The sequence below is a fragment of the Staurois parvus genome, unplaced genomic scaffold (genome assembly GCF_062004578.1).
Source record: "Staurois parvus isolate SC_StPar_1 unplaced genomic scaffold, SC_StPar_1.0 ptg000592l, whole genome shotgun sequence".
Taxonomy (NCBI): Eukaryota; Metazoa; Chordata; class Amphibia; order Anura; family Ranidae; genus Staurois; species Staurois parvus.
Window position 1 is genome coordinate 1,908,650 of NW_028318388.1, and position 16,873 is coordinate 1,925,522.

Here is a 16,873-nt window from a genome sequence, read left to right on the forward strand (position 1 = left end):
TGTTTCGTTATGATTCGTTTTTCAGACAAAAGATTCCGATGTATACAAATCTCCAAATGGACATGGTAATGAATGTCAAAGAATCTGAAAAAAAGTTACAACGAAATGAAAAAATGCATTTGTTTTAATTGGATGAAGTCACATGATGCTATAGTAGTTAGGACCCAATGAATTATATTTTTGATTTTGTTGGATAATTGGGATTCAGATAGGAAATGGATCAGAATTTCGCTCCATTCGTTAATTTGGATGCACAAGATGCCAATTGATATTTTCCAATCAGCTCATGCCATTTCTCTTGGTAGGTTGGACTAGCATTAGAAAATATTGAATCCGTCCGATTCGAATCCGTCTGATTCAATAATACATCAAATAAAGAGCAATCTTCTGGAAAAAACTGTAAATTTTTTTTAATCCACCTGGACCAACGAATATATGAAACGAATGCCGAAGAAGAACGAATGCAAATTAAACTTTCCTGTTTGTACATTTCTAGTGGCTTTTGCTAATGGCTCTAACGCTGGATGCTGTGCCACAACCAAGGGGACCAATGCAGGAGCTAGGGCTAGTGTACTTGGCTTGAGTAGAGCACCTTTGTCTCCTAAATAGAGCACAAACCTCCTTCCTGGCTGGAGCCCTTAGCTATGGCCAGGCCTCACTTACAGCAAGTGTGCACACCTACACATTCACGTAATCTGCAGATCTCTAATAAGACCAGGGCACAGAATTGAAGGCTTTGTCTCATACAAGACACTTTGAAGCCTTCAAGTTCCAGACACCAATCCAGGATAGATAGATAGATAGATAGATAGATAGATAGATAGATAGATAGATAGATAGATAGATAGATAGATAGATAGATCCACAGACCATATAGGCTGTCCCTGAAACTAACATGTTCCCTCTAATCATGAGCAGGAAATCTGTTGATACAATTAGTGATGGTTTCCTAAGAAGGGATAATCCATCTCATTGTAGATCAGTGGCAGGCACATTGCAGGTTCCCTCTACACGATGATAGAAAGCTTTTATCAAATTAAAATTCTCTGGAAAATCTCCATTTGCCTTGATATTACTTCAGGTCAGGGGCGGACTGACCATTTGGAAACTCGGGCACTGCCCGAGGGCCGGGGGTCAGTAGGGGGCCCCATGAGATGCCCCTGGTACCTTTTTCATAGGCTTTTTTGAGTTTGGGCATGGACACAGGGGCCCCATAATCCCCTATTGCCCAGGGGCCCCATGAATTGTCAGTCCGCCCCTGCTTCAGGTGTCCCACCTGTTGGCCACAGTAGCTAAACATCTGCATGTCAAGCTGGCCATACATGATTCATGTTCTTTCAACCAGCAGGTTGAACAAAAGAAAATGAATCCATTCCCCCATCCACACACATTGGAGGTGGATGGGGAATCCCTGCGGCGTAGCTATTGAATTCTGATAGTGGGGAGACTTCTCCTCCATCATAACACACCCATCAGCATTTCCTGCATTAACGTAAAAATGCCCCAGTAGTTGTATCGCCATTGGCTCTTTCTGCTGTCAATTAAATCCTATGGGGGAGGGGGCGAATCCACGCTATGTGCTTCTATAGATGTGCACAGCCCAGCTCGGACTGATAAGAAAAGTATTCTGGATTTAGGCTTCCCCGGTACATATTCCACTGGAATCCCATTGTGTGCAATGACTAGTGGGTGCCCAGAAGACACAACATTTGGAAACAGACCACGAGCTTAAAACGTTACCAAAAGCAGATATTAGAAAATAGCTAACATTGTATCGTTTTATTCCTGAACTGTATTGTTCGTCTTGAAATTCTATTAAAATGATCAAGAAAGAGATGGGAGATGTTTTTTTGTGAAAATGCTGGTTGCCTGGCTGCTATGCTGACCCACTGCTTCAAAAGCCGAGTCACTGACCTGGAACACGCAAATCAGGAATCTGCATACAAAGGCCAGATCATTGACTCATGCATTTGTGCCATCAGCTAGGGAACAAGTATCTTCAGGAGTAGATGTCATCAATGGCAGCCTCCATGTTTCCCTCATAACAGGTTCCCTTTAAATCCAACTCTGGGAAAACAGAAAAAGAAGCCTGAGGATGTAAATAAAAAATATAAATGCAGCTCTGGCTGCAATATTCAGCTCTCTGAAGCATTCCTCTGCACAAGTTCCTCTTTGCCACTAGATGCCCTCAGTCTTCCAAGCTGAATGATGCCCAGTGTCAGTGGAGGATATCCTGTGAGTGCAGGATGTCATGGACCCGCCCCCTGATAAGATATCACCAAGGCACCCTGCAATCCCAAAATATTTCTGCATGGTTGAGAACCACCTATCCACAGAGGAACAGAACCTTGCATGTTATGGGGCTGGCCGGAAGATAACAGGACAGGTGAGTATAAAAGACTGAATAAGTATAAAATACAGCTTGGGGGGCTCCCTGGGAAGGAGGAGTGCAACTGGGGGCTAGGAGGAGGAACCCAGAGTGGGGCTTTAAAGTATAACTAAAGGCACAACTTTTTTTTTTTTCTTGGATAGTGCGGAGAGCAATTCGATCCCCGGTCAGATTTTTATTGCTGTCTGTGCCCCTTTTAGGGGATACTAGTTTAATTTGGATATTCACCCTCTTTCGTGTCACTGCAGTGTAAAGAAAATCCCAAATTTGGGGTTGTCACCAGAACAGGAATAGAGGGGAAATCTTCCAATGGGGACACTAGTTCTGGTGACAACCAGGGATTTCCTGTCACTTCCTGTTTTGGCTAGGGGACAGAAAGTGAAGGGATTTCCTCCTCTCTGAGAGTGAAAGTGAATCCCAGAGAGCAAATCTTCCAATGGGGACACTAGTTCTGGTGACAACCAGGGATTTCCTGTCACTTCCTGTTTTGGCTAGGGGACAGAAAGTAAAGGGATTTCCTCCTCTCCGAGAGTGAAAGTGAATCCCAAGTTTTTGGGGTTGTCACCAAAACAGGAATAGAGAGGAAATCTTCCAATGGGGACACTAGTTCTGGTGACAACCAGGGATTTCCTGTCACTTCCTGTTTTGGCTAGGGGACAGAAAGTAAAGGGATTTCCTCCTCTCCTAGAGTGAAAGTGAATCCCAAGTTTTTGGGGTTGTCACCAAAACAGGAATAGAGAGGAAATCTTCCAATTGGGACACTAGTTCTGGTGACAACCAGGGATTTCCTCTCACTTCCTGTTTTGGCTAGGGGACAGAAAGTAAAGGGATTTCCTCCTCTCTGAGAGTGAAAGTGAATCCCAAGTTTTTGGGGTTGTCACCAAAACAGGAATAGAGAGGAAATCTTCCAATTGGGACACTAGTTCTGGTGACAACCAGGGATTTCCTCTCACTTCCTGTTTTGGCTATGGGACCAGAAGTGAAGGGAAATCCCAAAGGGACACAGATGGCAAAAAGAAAAGCCTGACAGGGGTCATAACCTACCTTATGCAGGCCATAGACGGTTCGTTTATCGGCTGAATTTTTGCCCGAAAGAATAATCGGCTGATATTCGCACTGTTAGTGGGGAAATGTCATCAACTAATTTTTGCGGTACCTCCTCATTTCTTTTATCGGTCATGCTGGAAAATTTACGAAAAACGGACGATTTTTCTAATCATTGGTGGCAACAGAACGACCGATTTTTCATTTTTTGGCCAAAAATTCGGCCGATAAACGAACCATCTATGGCCTGCATTACTCTACCCAAAATTTAAACAAAAAATAAAGTTCTGCTCAGGGGCGGACTGACAACTCATGGGGCCCCCGGGCAATAGGGGATCATGGGGCCCCTGTGTCCTTGTCCACACTCAAAGCACACACAAAAAAGCCTATAAAAAGTACCAGGGGCATTTCATGGGGCCCCCTACTGACCCCGGGCATCGCCCGAGTTCTCAAATGGTCAGTCCGCCCCTGGTTCTGCCTTTCATCTTTAGGCTAGGTTCAGAGTCATGTGGTGCGATATATCGCATGTGATTCGCACAGGAACCACACGGCATTCCTGTACATATCACATGCGATTTGTGTGCGATGCAATTGGAGTCATACATTATGTATGGCTCAAATCGCACTGCATCTGCACCAAAAAGGTGCAGGACCCTTTTTTGGGTCCGCAGTAGAATCGGATCGCATGGGTATTCACACCTATGTGATCCGATTCTGCACATTGCACCACGTTTTGCGGACTGATTTCTGGATGTTGTTAACTTAACTTACACACCTGCAGCGGTTCACATGAATGGGGTGCGATTCTGATGCGGTGCGGAATTCGTACAGAAAACGCTGCAAATTCTGGATGGCATCAGTGTGAACCCGGGCTTAAGATCGTCCTCTAAGGTCGCTTTTAAAATGTATTAATGAAGTTACAGTGAGACGTGTCCACCACCTACAAACGATGAATCCGCCTATAACGTGTCGGCTCTGGGCTCTTTTTTTTTTTTTTAATTTCATAACCATGGACAGCATTGACCATGAATCATCTCCCCCTCATTATCTGTCCATGGTATTGAAATCATCTAGGAATAGTTTCTGAGTCAATGACCCGGAACCAGTACGCCGAATAGAAGGCCTGACTTCACTTGCTGCATGCTTGTTCCAACCAGGCAACCAGTACCTTTAAAGGTCAGGAATGAAAAGCCTTCATAATTCTGTGAGAACAATTACCTTTCACGTGTTGAAGGGATTTATAATCCGCTTATTGCAATTTTTTTTTGGCGGGGGGGGGGGGGGTATAAATAAACAGATATAAGAAGAAAAGTGGAACTAAACCCAATAGTTTAACAGTTTCATTCAAGGCGTACCGTAAATGATGATTGTCTGTCACAGTTGCTTGTACTCTCAACTGAACTATCAAGCCATCAAATGGCTGGCGTCATAACTGATCGCATGTTCAGCACCATGGCATACAGAGGTTAGGATGGCAGTGTCCTTGGCAGGGGCGGACTGACAACTCATGGGGCCCCTGGGCAATAGGGGATCATGGGGCCCCTGTGTCCTTGCCCAAACTCAAAAAAGCCTATGAAATAGGTACCAGGGGCATCTCATGGGGCTCCCTACTGACCCCGGGCCCTCGGGCAGTGCCCGAGTTTCCAAATGGTCAGTCTGCCCCTGGTCCTTGGCTGGAAAGGATAAGAGGGTTTAGTTGGGGCCAGTGCCAGCAATAGGCTTGGGGCACCAGGATAGGAGGGGCAGTAAAATCCCAATCCCCTTCCACTTGCTGGGGATTTAGATTTTTGAAATACATGATTTCTATCCCATAAGGGTGCGCCCTCTGTCTCCTACCGGGCTCAGGGTGGAAGGCTGGCCATACACTATACAATTTTCTGTTCAATTTCTGCTGAATTTCCTTTAGATTTACCATCAACTATGTAGTGCAAGGGCCTGCTTAATTGGATACAATTGAAAGTGTTGTTCAGGTTTGACCTCCTATTATATGGTTTTTGGCAAATCTAAAGCAATTTTCTAAAGAAAATTGTATAATGTATGGCCAGCCTAAGTTTTAGTTTGCTTCACCTGCCAGCTGCCCGTAGCCAGTGAGGGGAAGTGGGTGAAGTATAACCCCGCCTCCTCATTATACACTGCCATTTAGTGGCAGTTCAGAGCCGGGGGGGGGGGGGGAGATGGGGACAAAGGGTGGGAAATGGAAGCGGTTAATGAACGGGACATGGGGACAGGATAGTGGGCATGGTGAGATGAGGACAGAGCAGAAGCCCTGGGTAGATGGGGCGTCATGAGGCAAAGCAAGGAACAGGAGCGGACTGACAACTCATGGGGCCCCCGGGCAATAGGGGATCATGGGGCCCCTGTGTCCTTGCCCAAACTCAAAAATGCCTATAAAAAAGGTACTAGGGGCATCTCATGGGGCCCCCTACTGACCCCGGGCCCTCGGGCAGTGCCCGAGTGCTGGAACGGTCAGTCTGCCCCTGGCAAGGAACATGGGGGTGGGGGGTAGCATAGTTGATGGGAGTTGGGGGGGGGCAGCACAATGCACCTTCACCTATGTAGATAGAAATCTTTGCACCGTCTCTGAGTTCAGTTCCGTTTTAAGGGTTCATTGGAACTGGCGGAAGCCCTTGCCGCCCCTCTGAAAAGCGATCACTGGAACATTTTTTTCAGAGGGTGACAGGTGCCTGGGAAAAGGACCCTGAAAAGCCTGAACCACCATGCGGCATATGTGTACATTGTATGTGCATGAGTGTGGCTGTACAAACCCCCCTGGCGGCTGTGCTAGGTGAAGGGGAGAAGAAAAACTGCAACCCCATACTTTTACCACCCTCGTTGCCCAAACACACATATGAACGAACTCTAAGGGTGCAACAAACATAAGGAACTTCATGACGGTCGATCAGACAAAAACCCATCACCTTATGCTGGCAATACACTGTACAATATCATTGCACAATCTCCATTAGATCTACCAACAACTATGTAGTGCAAGGGCCTGCTTGATTGACAGGACCGGGGCAAGGGGTGGGCAAGAGGGGCCGCTGCCCTGGGCGCAGCAAAGCAAGTGGGCAGAGAGTGAATGTAGGGCGGTACACCCAGATTGGATAGTAACTGAATAGATTGCTTACGTCTGTCCACCTATTACATGGGTATGGTAAATCTATAAAGGACGATGCAGAGATCGCACAATCAGACTGTATAGTGTATGTCAAGGTTGTACAGGTTGTATAGTGTATGTCGAGGTTGTATAGTGTATGTCGAGGTTGTACAGGTTGTATAGTGTATGTTGAGGTTGTATAGTGTATGTCGAGGTTGTACAGGTTGTATAGTGTATGTTGAGATTGTATAGTGTATGTCGAGATAGTACAATCAGCTTGTATAGTGCATGTCGAGGTTGTATAGTGTATGTTGAGGTTGTATAGTGTATGTTGAGGTTGTACAGGTTGTATAGTGTATGTTGAGGTTGTATAGTGTATGTTGAGGTTATACAGGTTGTATAGTGTATGTCAAAATAGTACAATCAGACTGTATAGTGTATGTTGAGGTTGTACAGGTTGTATAGCGTATGTTGAGATAGTACAATCAGATTGTATAGTGTATGGTGAGTTTGTACAATCAGATTGTAATGTGTGTAGGGAACTTAGAGGAGATGTTACAATCAGATTGTATGTTGCATGTCCAGGATTAGCTCATACACGGAGTTCTATATATTTAATGATGAATTATTACTGAACTTCTGAAACAGAGCAGCTTTCCTATCCCGCCATACCTCATCATAGAGCCGGTAGATCTGAACGCCCATGGTGTCGGTGAACAGCTCCCATCCCCCGGTCAGTACCGGGTCATCCAGCTCGCCCCAGGCCTCCTGGAATTGATCTTCGTTAAAGCGGAGCTCCATGTCTCCCGGGACCCGGCACAGCAGTGGCTGCTCTCAGTACGCGGGCTACGTCATCGATCGAAGCGCGCCATAGCCAATCAGCACGCGTCAAAGTGACAGCCGCCCAATCAGACATCGCGAGGTGCTTCCGTGTTAACTGCGGCATTAGCAGTACAGTGGAATCCGGTCTATTGTTCCTGTGTGCTGAATGAGGGCTGACAGTGTCAGCAGAGTGCCGACTCCGCACATTCCCGCTGGGGGGGCTGCGATCTGCAAATATCGGAATAAGGGGGCGGACACCTGTGTGATAAAGGGGGGCTGATCTTCTCACTATATATATATATATATATATATATATATATATATATATATATATATTCTCATTTTCTTTTCACCATATATATATATATATATATATATTATTTTTTTCCTCCCTCTCTCTCTCTCTCTCTCTCCCCCCCCTCTCTCATTCTCTCTCTCCTCTATATACTGAGGCAAGTATACACTAGGGATGTGCTTTGTTCATATTTCCTCTCTGAGGTTTACAACCACTTGCTTGCTTGCAGCATTTGTCCTTTCCAGAAATCCTTTGTAAATCACTTGCAATACGACCATTCCAGGAACAGCTGATTTCCTATCTCAGCCATAGTTCTCTCTCCATTCTTGCACATCATTGTCCTCCTGGAGGGTCTAATTACTGCCTGTGCTGGTCTAGCTCCACCACTCCTCCCCTTACTTTCCTACATAACCTTTTCTGTACGTACCAGTTTAAAAGAACAAGCTTGCCAGCTGAATGTACCAGTTACAGAGATGAGACAAACCATTTAACACTGGCAGGGGCGCTTACAATGATCAGCATTTATTTATGGAAAACCTTCGCCCTAGGTTCACATCTGTGCGGGTGGTGCCACTGTGGATCCGCACGCAAATCCATGCAGCCGCACCACCTGCACAGAGGAATGCGGACCCTCATAGTTATAATGGCATGCCGCCCACACTGGCAAACGCAACCGTACTGGGAACCGAGGTTCCTGTGCGGGCTGCGTTTTCCAAAGAAGTGCAGGGACGTCTTCCCTGCATGTCACAGGCACAGGAGTCCATTCAAATGAATGGGCTCTCGTGCCCGCGCAAAACGCAGCACGCACGGCCACATAGATGTGAACGGGGGGTTATCTCAAAAGAAAAAAAAATGTTTGCTGTAACCAGGGGTGGACTGACAAGTCATGGGGCCCCGGGCAATAGGGGATCATGGGGCCTCTGTGTCCTTGCCCAAACTCAAAAAAGCTTATGAAAACGGTACTAAGGGCATCTCATGGGGCCCCCTACTGACCCCGGGCCGTCAGGCAGTGCCCAAGTTTCCAAATGGTCAGTCCGCCCCTGGCTGTAACTGATTATAAAGTGTTGACTGGAGTGTGGCTTCAGTTTGTTAGTGTATCTAAGTCTGCTAGTCCATCTAACACTCCCTTCCCCACAGAGACTCTCAATGCTGCTGTCTGTCCCCTGTTCTCCTTCATCTAAAGTGGGAGTGCTATAATACAGGAGGCATGTTACTGACCAGATTACTAGGTGAAAACAGGAAAAAAGATAACTAAAATAGAAAACTAATGCAGCCACCACATCAAATGATTGGTAAGCTGTGTTATGTTACATTTTTGATTTTGGGTTACTACCGCTTTAATATAAAGGCCAAAAAATTCCTGTGAATTTATTGAGTTCACAAATGGAAAATGGTTTCCCGGCTTACAAGCAAAGTGCACTGTGTAATGGAGGATTATCCAGCACAGAGAGGATACGTGGCTGGTTATGTATTGCTGGACTGTTGCTGTCTGTTCTCATGATTACATCTGTGTTACATTTGTTTCTTTTTTTTGTATGTATCAGATATTTTCTGTATGGACACATTGTTCATGCACATTACATTCTGTTATCTTTTTTTTAACTACTTCCCTACCAAGACAATTCTGATTTTTCTCTCCTACGTGTAAAAAATCCTAATTTTTTTTGTCCTTTTCAATGGTTTGCATTTGCAATGAATGGACGGCAGTTTGCGGACTCTGCTGTTCAGCAGTACTCTAATGCCTCATAAGAAAATCGTCCGAAAAATTTCATAGAAAGCTGATCGAACGATTTTCTCTTCGTTGATGAGCAGGATGTTTTAACCGATAACGATATTGTGAACGAAAAAATCCGGTTGAACAATAGTGAAAAATGTCATTGTTTTGCATACGAATGACCAATTTTCTATGCGGTGGTATGATGGTCGTACGAAAAAAATCTATCAAGCGCTATCACGCATGAGCAGAAACAGAAGATGATCCGGATGTTTATGGCCAAGGAATCTTCGTAAACACGAACGAAAAATCCAAATGGTAAAATGTAGATTGGCCTAATGAGATAATGACACCAGAATTCTGCATATTATACAGTCAGGTCCATAAATATTGGGATATCGACACAATTCTAACATTTTTGGCTTTATACACCAACACAATGGATTTGAAATGAAACGAAAAAGATTTGCTTTAACGGCAGACTGTCAGCTTTAATTTGAGGGTATTTACATCCAAATCAGGTGAACGGTGTAGGAATTACAACAGTTTGCATATGTGCAAAGTAATGGGACAGAATAATAACACTGTTCAACAGGTAAAAAGTTTTGGGCATAAAATTAGCTAATCTTACATAATTTTGGGGTGCTGAAAACGAAAATGACCCTAAAAAATGTTGATTGGCTCTAGTTTCCATGATATATTCACCCATCTAATGACGTAAGCCATTCAAAATTATGATGCAACTTCAGCTGCATATTGCGCAATTGATACTGGTGACCAATAGAAAATTGCATGTATACTGAGATGATGCAATATTAGCCTTTAATTGCATCACTTCACTGCATAAAAGCTGCAGTATCTGTAGCTGATTGTAGTTCGACAGCGTCTTTACATTTCGTTTTATGCTTATATAGGCTACTCAGTAATGCCTCGAACTTGTGTGAATAAAGCGGATAATTTCTGCTATATCTGCGGTGAAATAACTTTTATCTCACAAAAAAGGAGGATAACAGGAATGATTAAGAAAGCCTACAACTTGTATTTTGGCTGCAAGATAGGAGACCAGGACAAGAGCTGGGCACCACATATATGCTGCAATTCTTGTGGGACGGCACTGGAGCAATGGTTGAATGGAAAAAAGGCATCTATGCCTTTCGCTGTGCCAATGATTTGGAGAGAGCCAACAGATCATGTTAGTAATTGTTACTTTTGTATGGTGCCTCCAATTGTAAAAGGGCTAAATAAGAAGAAAAAGTTATCTGTGCACTATCCAAATATTCCATCGGCAATACGTCCAGTTCCTCATGGAGAGGGGCTACCAATTCCTAAAGCAATCCTTCATGGTTGAGTCAAGTGAGGAAGAACCTGAAGCGTGTAGTCACGTGCAGTTGTAAGAGATAGCCCTTTCCTCGAATACAAGAGAAAAGCCAAGAGAAGCAAAACCGACACAAACTGAAGACAAAACTTGTGAGAATCCTAAGTATTAAAATGATTCAACTTAGCTTATGGCTATAATTTTTCTTGGTAATCCTGTGCAATATATTATGCCATTTAGGCTTTGTTATGTAGTCAATATCACTTGATTTATATTTGTGGAAAGACATCTATCTATATAATTATTGTGCATTATGTAGTCATTACGCCTATAGTAGAAAACTTTCCGTTTACAGAAAAACTAGAGCCAATTGACAAATTTCATTGTTATATTTGAACTCAGAATGTGAAATTCATTAAGAAATGGATCCTTTTGTTTCCAAAACTGGCAAAAAATAAAAATTTGTTGAACAGTGTAATCATAAATCAAACTTTCACTTTTTAATATTGTTTTATCATTTGTGAATAAACTATATTTTGGAACATACTACACTATCTCTGGCACCTATTTTTTGGAGCTCCTTTGTGGAGCTATTGCCCCTGCAGAGAAGGTGCCTTTATTATCCAGAGGAGGGAGCATTATCATTCAAGTGGATTACCCGACTGACCTTAAGGGGATCTCTGGATCTGAATTGGAGCTCTCACTATATCCAAACCTGATGACCAACCCTTAGATGGATGCCCACCACCTGGCTCATGGCAGATTAAACACCTATGAGGATCATTACTACATGCGCATAATCCATGCGTTTCTGGTGAGTGCGCATTGCTACTATTTGAGGCATTAGGCTCTGGAAAAATTTTTCATCTCTCTAGAGAACACCGTGGATGCTACCTGTTCAATCTGATTGACTTATACAATTTATCCTATCACACTTTTGCTGCATTTTATTCATTATTTAGCGCTGCACTTTATTATTCTTATTGCTATTTCAAAGGTATTGTGGCTGCCTCAAGTGTTCTAGCTGCTATACGTATGCGAGAGCGCTCACTACATTTTGCTTTTTACCTGATTGTATCACCATGGGTTTTTAAATTTTTTTTTGCGCTATAAAAAGAAAGACCAAACATTTTGAAAAATAAGCAATATATATATATTTATTTTTTTTGCTATAAAACATATCTCATAAGAAAAAAAATGTTATTTCTTCTAGAATTTAGACCAAACTGTATTTTGCTACATGTCTTTGGTAAAAAAAAATCTTTAAAAGCATGTATTAATTGGTTTGCTGGAAAATTATAGCATCTACAAATGACGGTATATATACTGGAATTTTTTTTCTTCTATACCAGTAATGGCGGCGATCAGCAACTTATAGCGGGAATGTGATAGTACAGTGGGCATTCTGACACTGACTGACACTGACTAACTGCCACTGACATGACCAGTGACATTTATCAAGTGATTACTGCTAATAAAAAGCACTGACACTGTACTTACGACACTGGACAGGAAGGGGTTAACATCTGGGCAATCAAGGGGTTAAATGTGTTCCTAATTATGTGTAATGTATTGACTGTGTGCTGTTTTATTAGGGGATGTGACAGTTTTTGTCTCTTTGCAAAGCAGGAAGGCAAACACTGTCACATCCCTGATGTCAGCAGAGAAATCTGTGTGGCTTACAAACACAGATCTCTCTCCTGAATCTAGCTCTGACAATTGGCGGGACCCAGCCGTAAATCACTGGCCCATTGATTGGTATGTTAAGGAGCCAATGGCAGCACGGGTAGGCGGGCGCACGCATGCCTCCTACCCAGAAAAGGCAAAATCACACATATATATATTGTACGTGACTTTGTACAGCTGGCCGCACACTAGTAGCAAAGCTACAGTATGCAGTCGGCAACTGGTTAAAGTGGCACTAAATTACACTGCTCGAAAAAATTGAAGGAACACTTTGAAAACACATCAGTTCTCAATGGGGAAAACTATCATGCTGGACATCTACACTGATATGGACTGGGTAATGTGTTAGGAACATAAGGATGCCCCATCGTTTGATGGAAATGAAAATGATCGACCTACAGAGGACTGAATTCAAAGACACCCATAAAATCGAAGTGAAAAAATGATGCAGCAGGCTAGTCCATGTTGCTGAAATGTCATTGCAGCAACTCAGAATGGTCCTCAGTAGTTTGTATGGTCCCCACATGCTTGTATACATGCCTGACAACTTCGGGACATGCTCCTAATGAAATGACGGATGGTGTCCTAGGCAGGGGCAGACTGACAACTCATGGGGCCCCGGGCAATAGTTGATCATGGGGCCCCTGTGTCTTTGCCCAAACTCAAAAAGCCTATGAAAAAGGTACCAGGGGCATCTCATGGGGCCCCCTACTGACCCTGGGACCTCAATAGGGGATCATGGGGCCCCCATGTCCTTGCCCAAACTCAAAAAAGCCTATGAAAAAGGTACCAGGGGCATCTCATGGGGCCCCCTACTGACCCCGGGCCCTCGGGCAGTGCCCAAGTTTCCAAATGGTCAGTCCGCCCCTGGTCCTGGGGTATTTCCACCCAGATCTGGACCCATGTTCTATTGGAATTCGGTCACGCAAGCGTGGGGGCCATTCAATGGTATCAATTCCTTCATCCTCCAGGAACTTCCTGCATACTCTCGCCACATGAGGCCAGGCATTGTCGTGCACCAGGAGGAACCCAGGGCCCACTGCACCAGTGTAGGGTCTGACAATGGGTCCAAGGATTTAATCCCAATACCTAATGGCACTCAGGGTGCCATTGTCTAGCCTGTAGAGGTCTGCGTCTCCCTGGATTATCCTCCCCAGACCATCATTGACCCACCACCAAAATGGTCATGCTGAATGATGTTACAGACAGCATAATGTTCACATCTGTCACATGTGCTCATGGTGAACCTGCTCTCATCTGTGAAAAGCACAGGGTGCCAGTGGCTAACCTGCCAATTCTGGTGTTCAATGGTAAATGGCAGTTGAGCTCTATGGTGCCGGGCAGTGAGCACAGGGCCCACTAGAGGATGTCGGGCCCTCAGGCCATCCTCATGAAGTCTGTTTCTGATTGATTGGTCAGAGACATTCACACCAGTGGCCTGCTGTAGGTCATTTTGTAGGGCTCTGGCAGTGCTCATCCTATCCTTGCACAAAGGATCAGATACAGATCCTGCTGATGGGTTAAGGACCTTCTACGGCCCTGTCCAGCAATGCAACGTATTGATGTGTCATCCTGGAGGAGTTGAACTGCCTGTGAAACCTTTGCAGGGTCCAGGTATCGCCTCATGCTACTAGTAGTGACACTGACCCTAGCCAAATGAAAAACTAATGAAAAACAGTCAGAAAAGATGAGTAGGGAAAAAAATTTCAATGGCCTCCACTTGTAAAACCATTCCTGTTCTCGGGGTCGTCTCATTTTTGCCCATCTAGTGCACCTGTTATTAATTTCATTAACATCAAAGCAGCTGAGACTGATTAACAACCCCCTCTGCTACTTAACTGACCTGATCAATATCCCAGGAGTTTCATTGACTTGATGCTAGACTCTGAACAAAAAGTGTTCCTTTCATTTTTGTGAGCAGTGTATATTCTTACTCAACAAAAATAAACCATGCATATCCATTACTTAATTGCCTGTAAACTGTTTTTCCTGAAATTGTTTCTTATTGTGTTTTTTCTGCTTTCTTGTAAGGTTCACTGTGATCTGTTGAATTTCTCCTTTCCCCCTTACTTCTGTTTGGAGCGAGCAGTGCACGTTAGTTGCGGTCATGTTCAATGTTCTATGTACATTACAATTCCCTTAGTCTATAGTCCATCTCTGGAGCGAACAAGAGAGGGTGGCTACATTCCTACACACAGTGGGAGAATGTACGTAGCCACCAGGGGCGGACTGACAACTCATGGGGCCCCTGTGTCCTTGCCCAAACTCAAAAAAGCCTATGAAAAAGGTACCAGGGCATCTCATGGGGCCCCCTACTGACCCCGAGCCCTCGAGCAGTGCCCGAGTTTCCAAATGGTCAGTCCATCCCTGGTAGCCACCCTCTAATAGGAAGTCAGATCACAGCAGCAAAAAAAAAAAGAAAAAAATTTGGAGATTTGGAGAAGGCTGAGAGTAATGGAAGGGACTTTTTTCAGTTAAGAATACACATAGAATTTTGAGTTTAATGTCACTCTAACCACACATTGGCTGTATATTAGCACAAGTTTCAGTGAGCACAGTGTAAAACATCAGAATAGTACTTGTTGCTTTTAACTTCCCTCAGCAACAGTAACTCTCATGTGTACACTGAAGAAGTACACCTGAAACACCGTGATCTTCTCTGGGCCAAGACTCATTTAAAATGGTCTGTTGCAAAGTTGAAAAGTGTTCTGTTGTCAGATTAATCAAAAAATGACATTCTTTTTGGTAACACCATGTCCTACTGAAAAAAGAGGAGAGGGAACTTTTGACTTGTTATCAGCGCTTAGTTCAAAAGCCTGCATTGCTGATGGTATGGAGATGGATTAGTGCGTATGGAATGGTAAGCTTGCACGTCTGGCACCATCGAAGCTGAAAGATATATCCAAGTTTTAGAGCAGCATATGCCCCGATCCAGGTTACGCCTTTTTCAGGGAAGGCCTTGCATATTTCTGCAAGAAAATGCTAAACTGCATACTGCATCTATGCAACAGCGTGGCTTCCTAGTACAAGGGTATGGGTGATTAACTGGCCTGCGTGAAGTCCAAACCTTTCATCAAATGAAAATACTTGGTGCTTCCCTGGGCCAAGGCTCATTTAAAATGGTCTGTTGCAAAATTGAAAAGTGTTCTGTTGCCAGATGAATAAAAATATGACACTCTTTTTGGTAACTCCATGCCCTACCAGGGGCGAACTGACAACTCATGGGGCCCCCAGGCTATAGGGGATCATGGGGCCCCTGTGTCCTTGCCCAAACTCAAAAAAGCCTATGAAAAAGGTACCAGGGGCATCTCATGGGGCCCCCTACTGACCCCGGGCCCTCGGGCAGTGCCCGAGTTTCAAAATGGTCAATCCGCCCCTGTGCCCTACTGAAAAAAAGGAGAGAGAACTTTTTACTTGTTGTCCAAGGCATCAGGCAGGGAGCTATCCAGCATCTCAGGTGGCACAGTGAGAGGAGCTACAGCCAGAGGTCAGGTTCAGATCCGGACCCTGACACCTTGCTTGTTAAGGAAAGTTTAGGCCTTTAGGCAGAGACAGGCTTCAGTAAAGGAGGGATAGCTCAGGTTTGTGACAGGACAACACGTGATCAACTTCTCTCCAGCAGTGGAACCCACACTATGATCAAAATTCACTGGTCCCTGGTGAACCAGCCAAATCAGATTATGGCCAGCTTTAGGTAGTTGAACCTATATGTATATTTGGACATTTTTCAGTTGTTCTTTTAATGTGATAGGCAGCCTTACAGATTAAAGAGCAACTCAGAAGGTGGAAGTGGAAAATTCCAAGCTTGACTTTTACAGGAAACAAATTAAGATTTGCATGACTACAGCTGCCTGTATCTCTGGATGTACCGATTGTTTTTGCATTCCGTGTTCACTATATGTGACTTTTCCTTATGTGGTCTGTCATTATGTGCTGAATTTGATTTGCCCAGGTAAGTGACAGGTTTGCTTAAGATTTTTTATTACCCAGCAGTGTGCTGCTGTCCAGTCAGTTGATGAATATCAGTGATAGTGTTCAGGCTTCTAATATTTAGCTGACAAACTGGAACTACAGCAGTATACTGTATGCTTCAGAAGTACTTGAATAGAGCCCTGACTTCAGTGTATAGCCCTGTAATGATGTGTGGCAGTGTTACTTATATTAGAAATGAACATGCTTGGGCCTCTAATGATTTTACGCCAGTGATTGACAGGGACACTTAAGAGATGACCTGAGACAGGAGTGATCTAAGGACAGAGGCATGTTTGGTAGGTTAAATGAAGCTGATTGACTCTTGTAAATTGCAGGAAGTCCATTGCCCTTTGAGCATATTTTTAGACATATTTCGGCTGGCATTCATGCCTAGTGGCCAACGGAGGGTAAAGTTTGGTCATGTTTTAAATAACAAGTGCGTGAAGTCTAGATAATGTCCCAAGAAGACTAAATGGTGGCAAAGGCTAGTTTCATCGATGGGTGCAGACTCCAGGAGCTCCGTGTGGATGAAGATGGCT

The 16,873-nt window shown here is 44.1% G+C and overlaps 1 protein-coding gene across 2 annotated transcripts in view; it reads right to left on the reverse strand.

The window, feature by feature from the left end:
- The window catches only part of PCTP (phosphatidylcholine transfer protein), a 46,035-nt gene extending 38,621 nt beyond the window's left edge, over nt 1-7,414 (reverse strand). Inside the window, exon 1 of one of the 2 annotated variants that reach the window (XM_089692543.1) lies at nt 7,203-7,414. In XM_089692543.1, coding sequence (XP_089548669.1) covers nt 7,203-7,331 — 129 coding nt within the window. In that variant the 5' untranslated portion in view covers nt 7,332-7,414. The remainder of the gene's footprint in view (nt 1-7,202) is intronic. The other variant, XM_089692542.1, reaches the window with a different exon arrangement.
- Nucleotides 7,415-16,873: the final 9,459 nt, after the last annotated feature.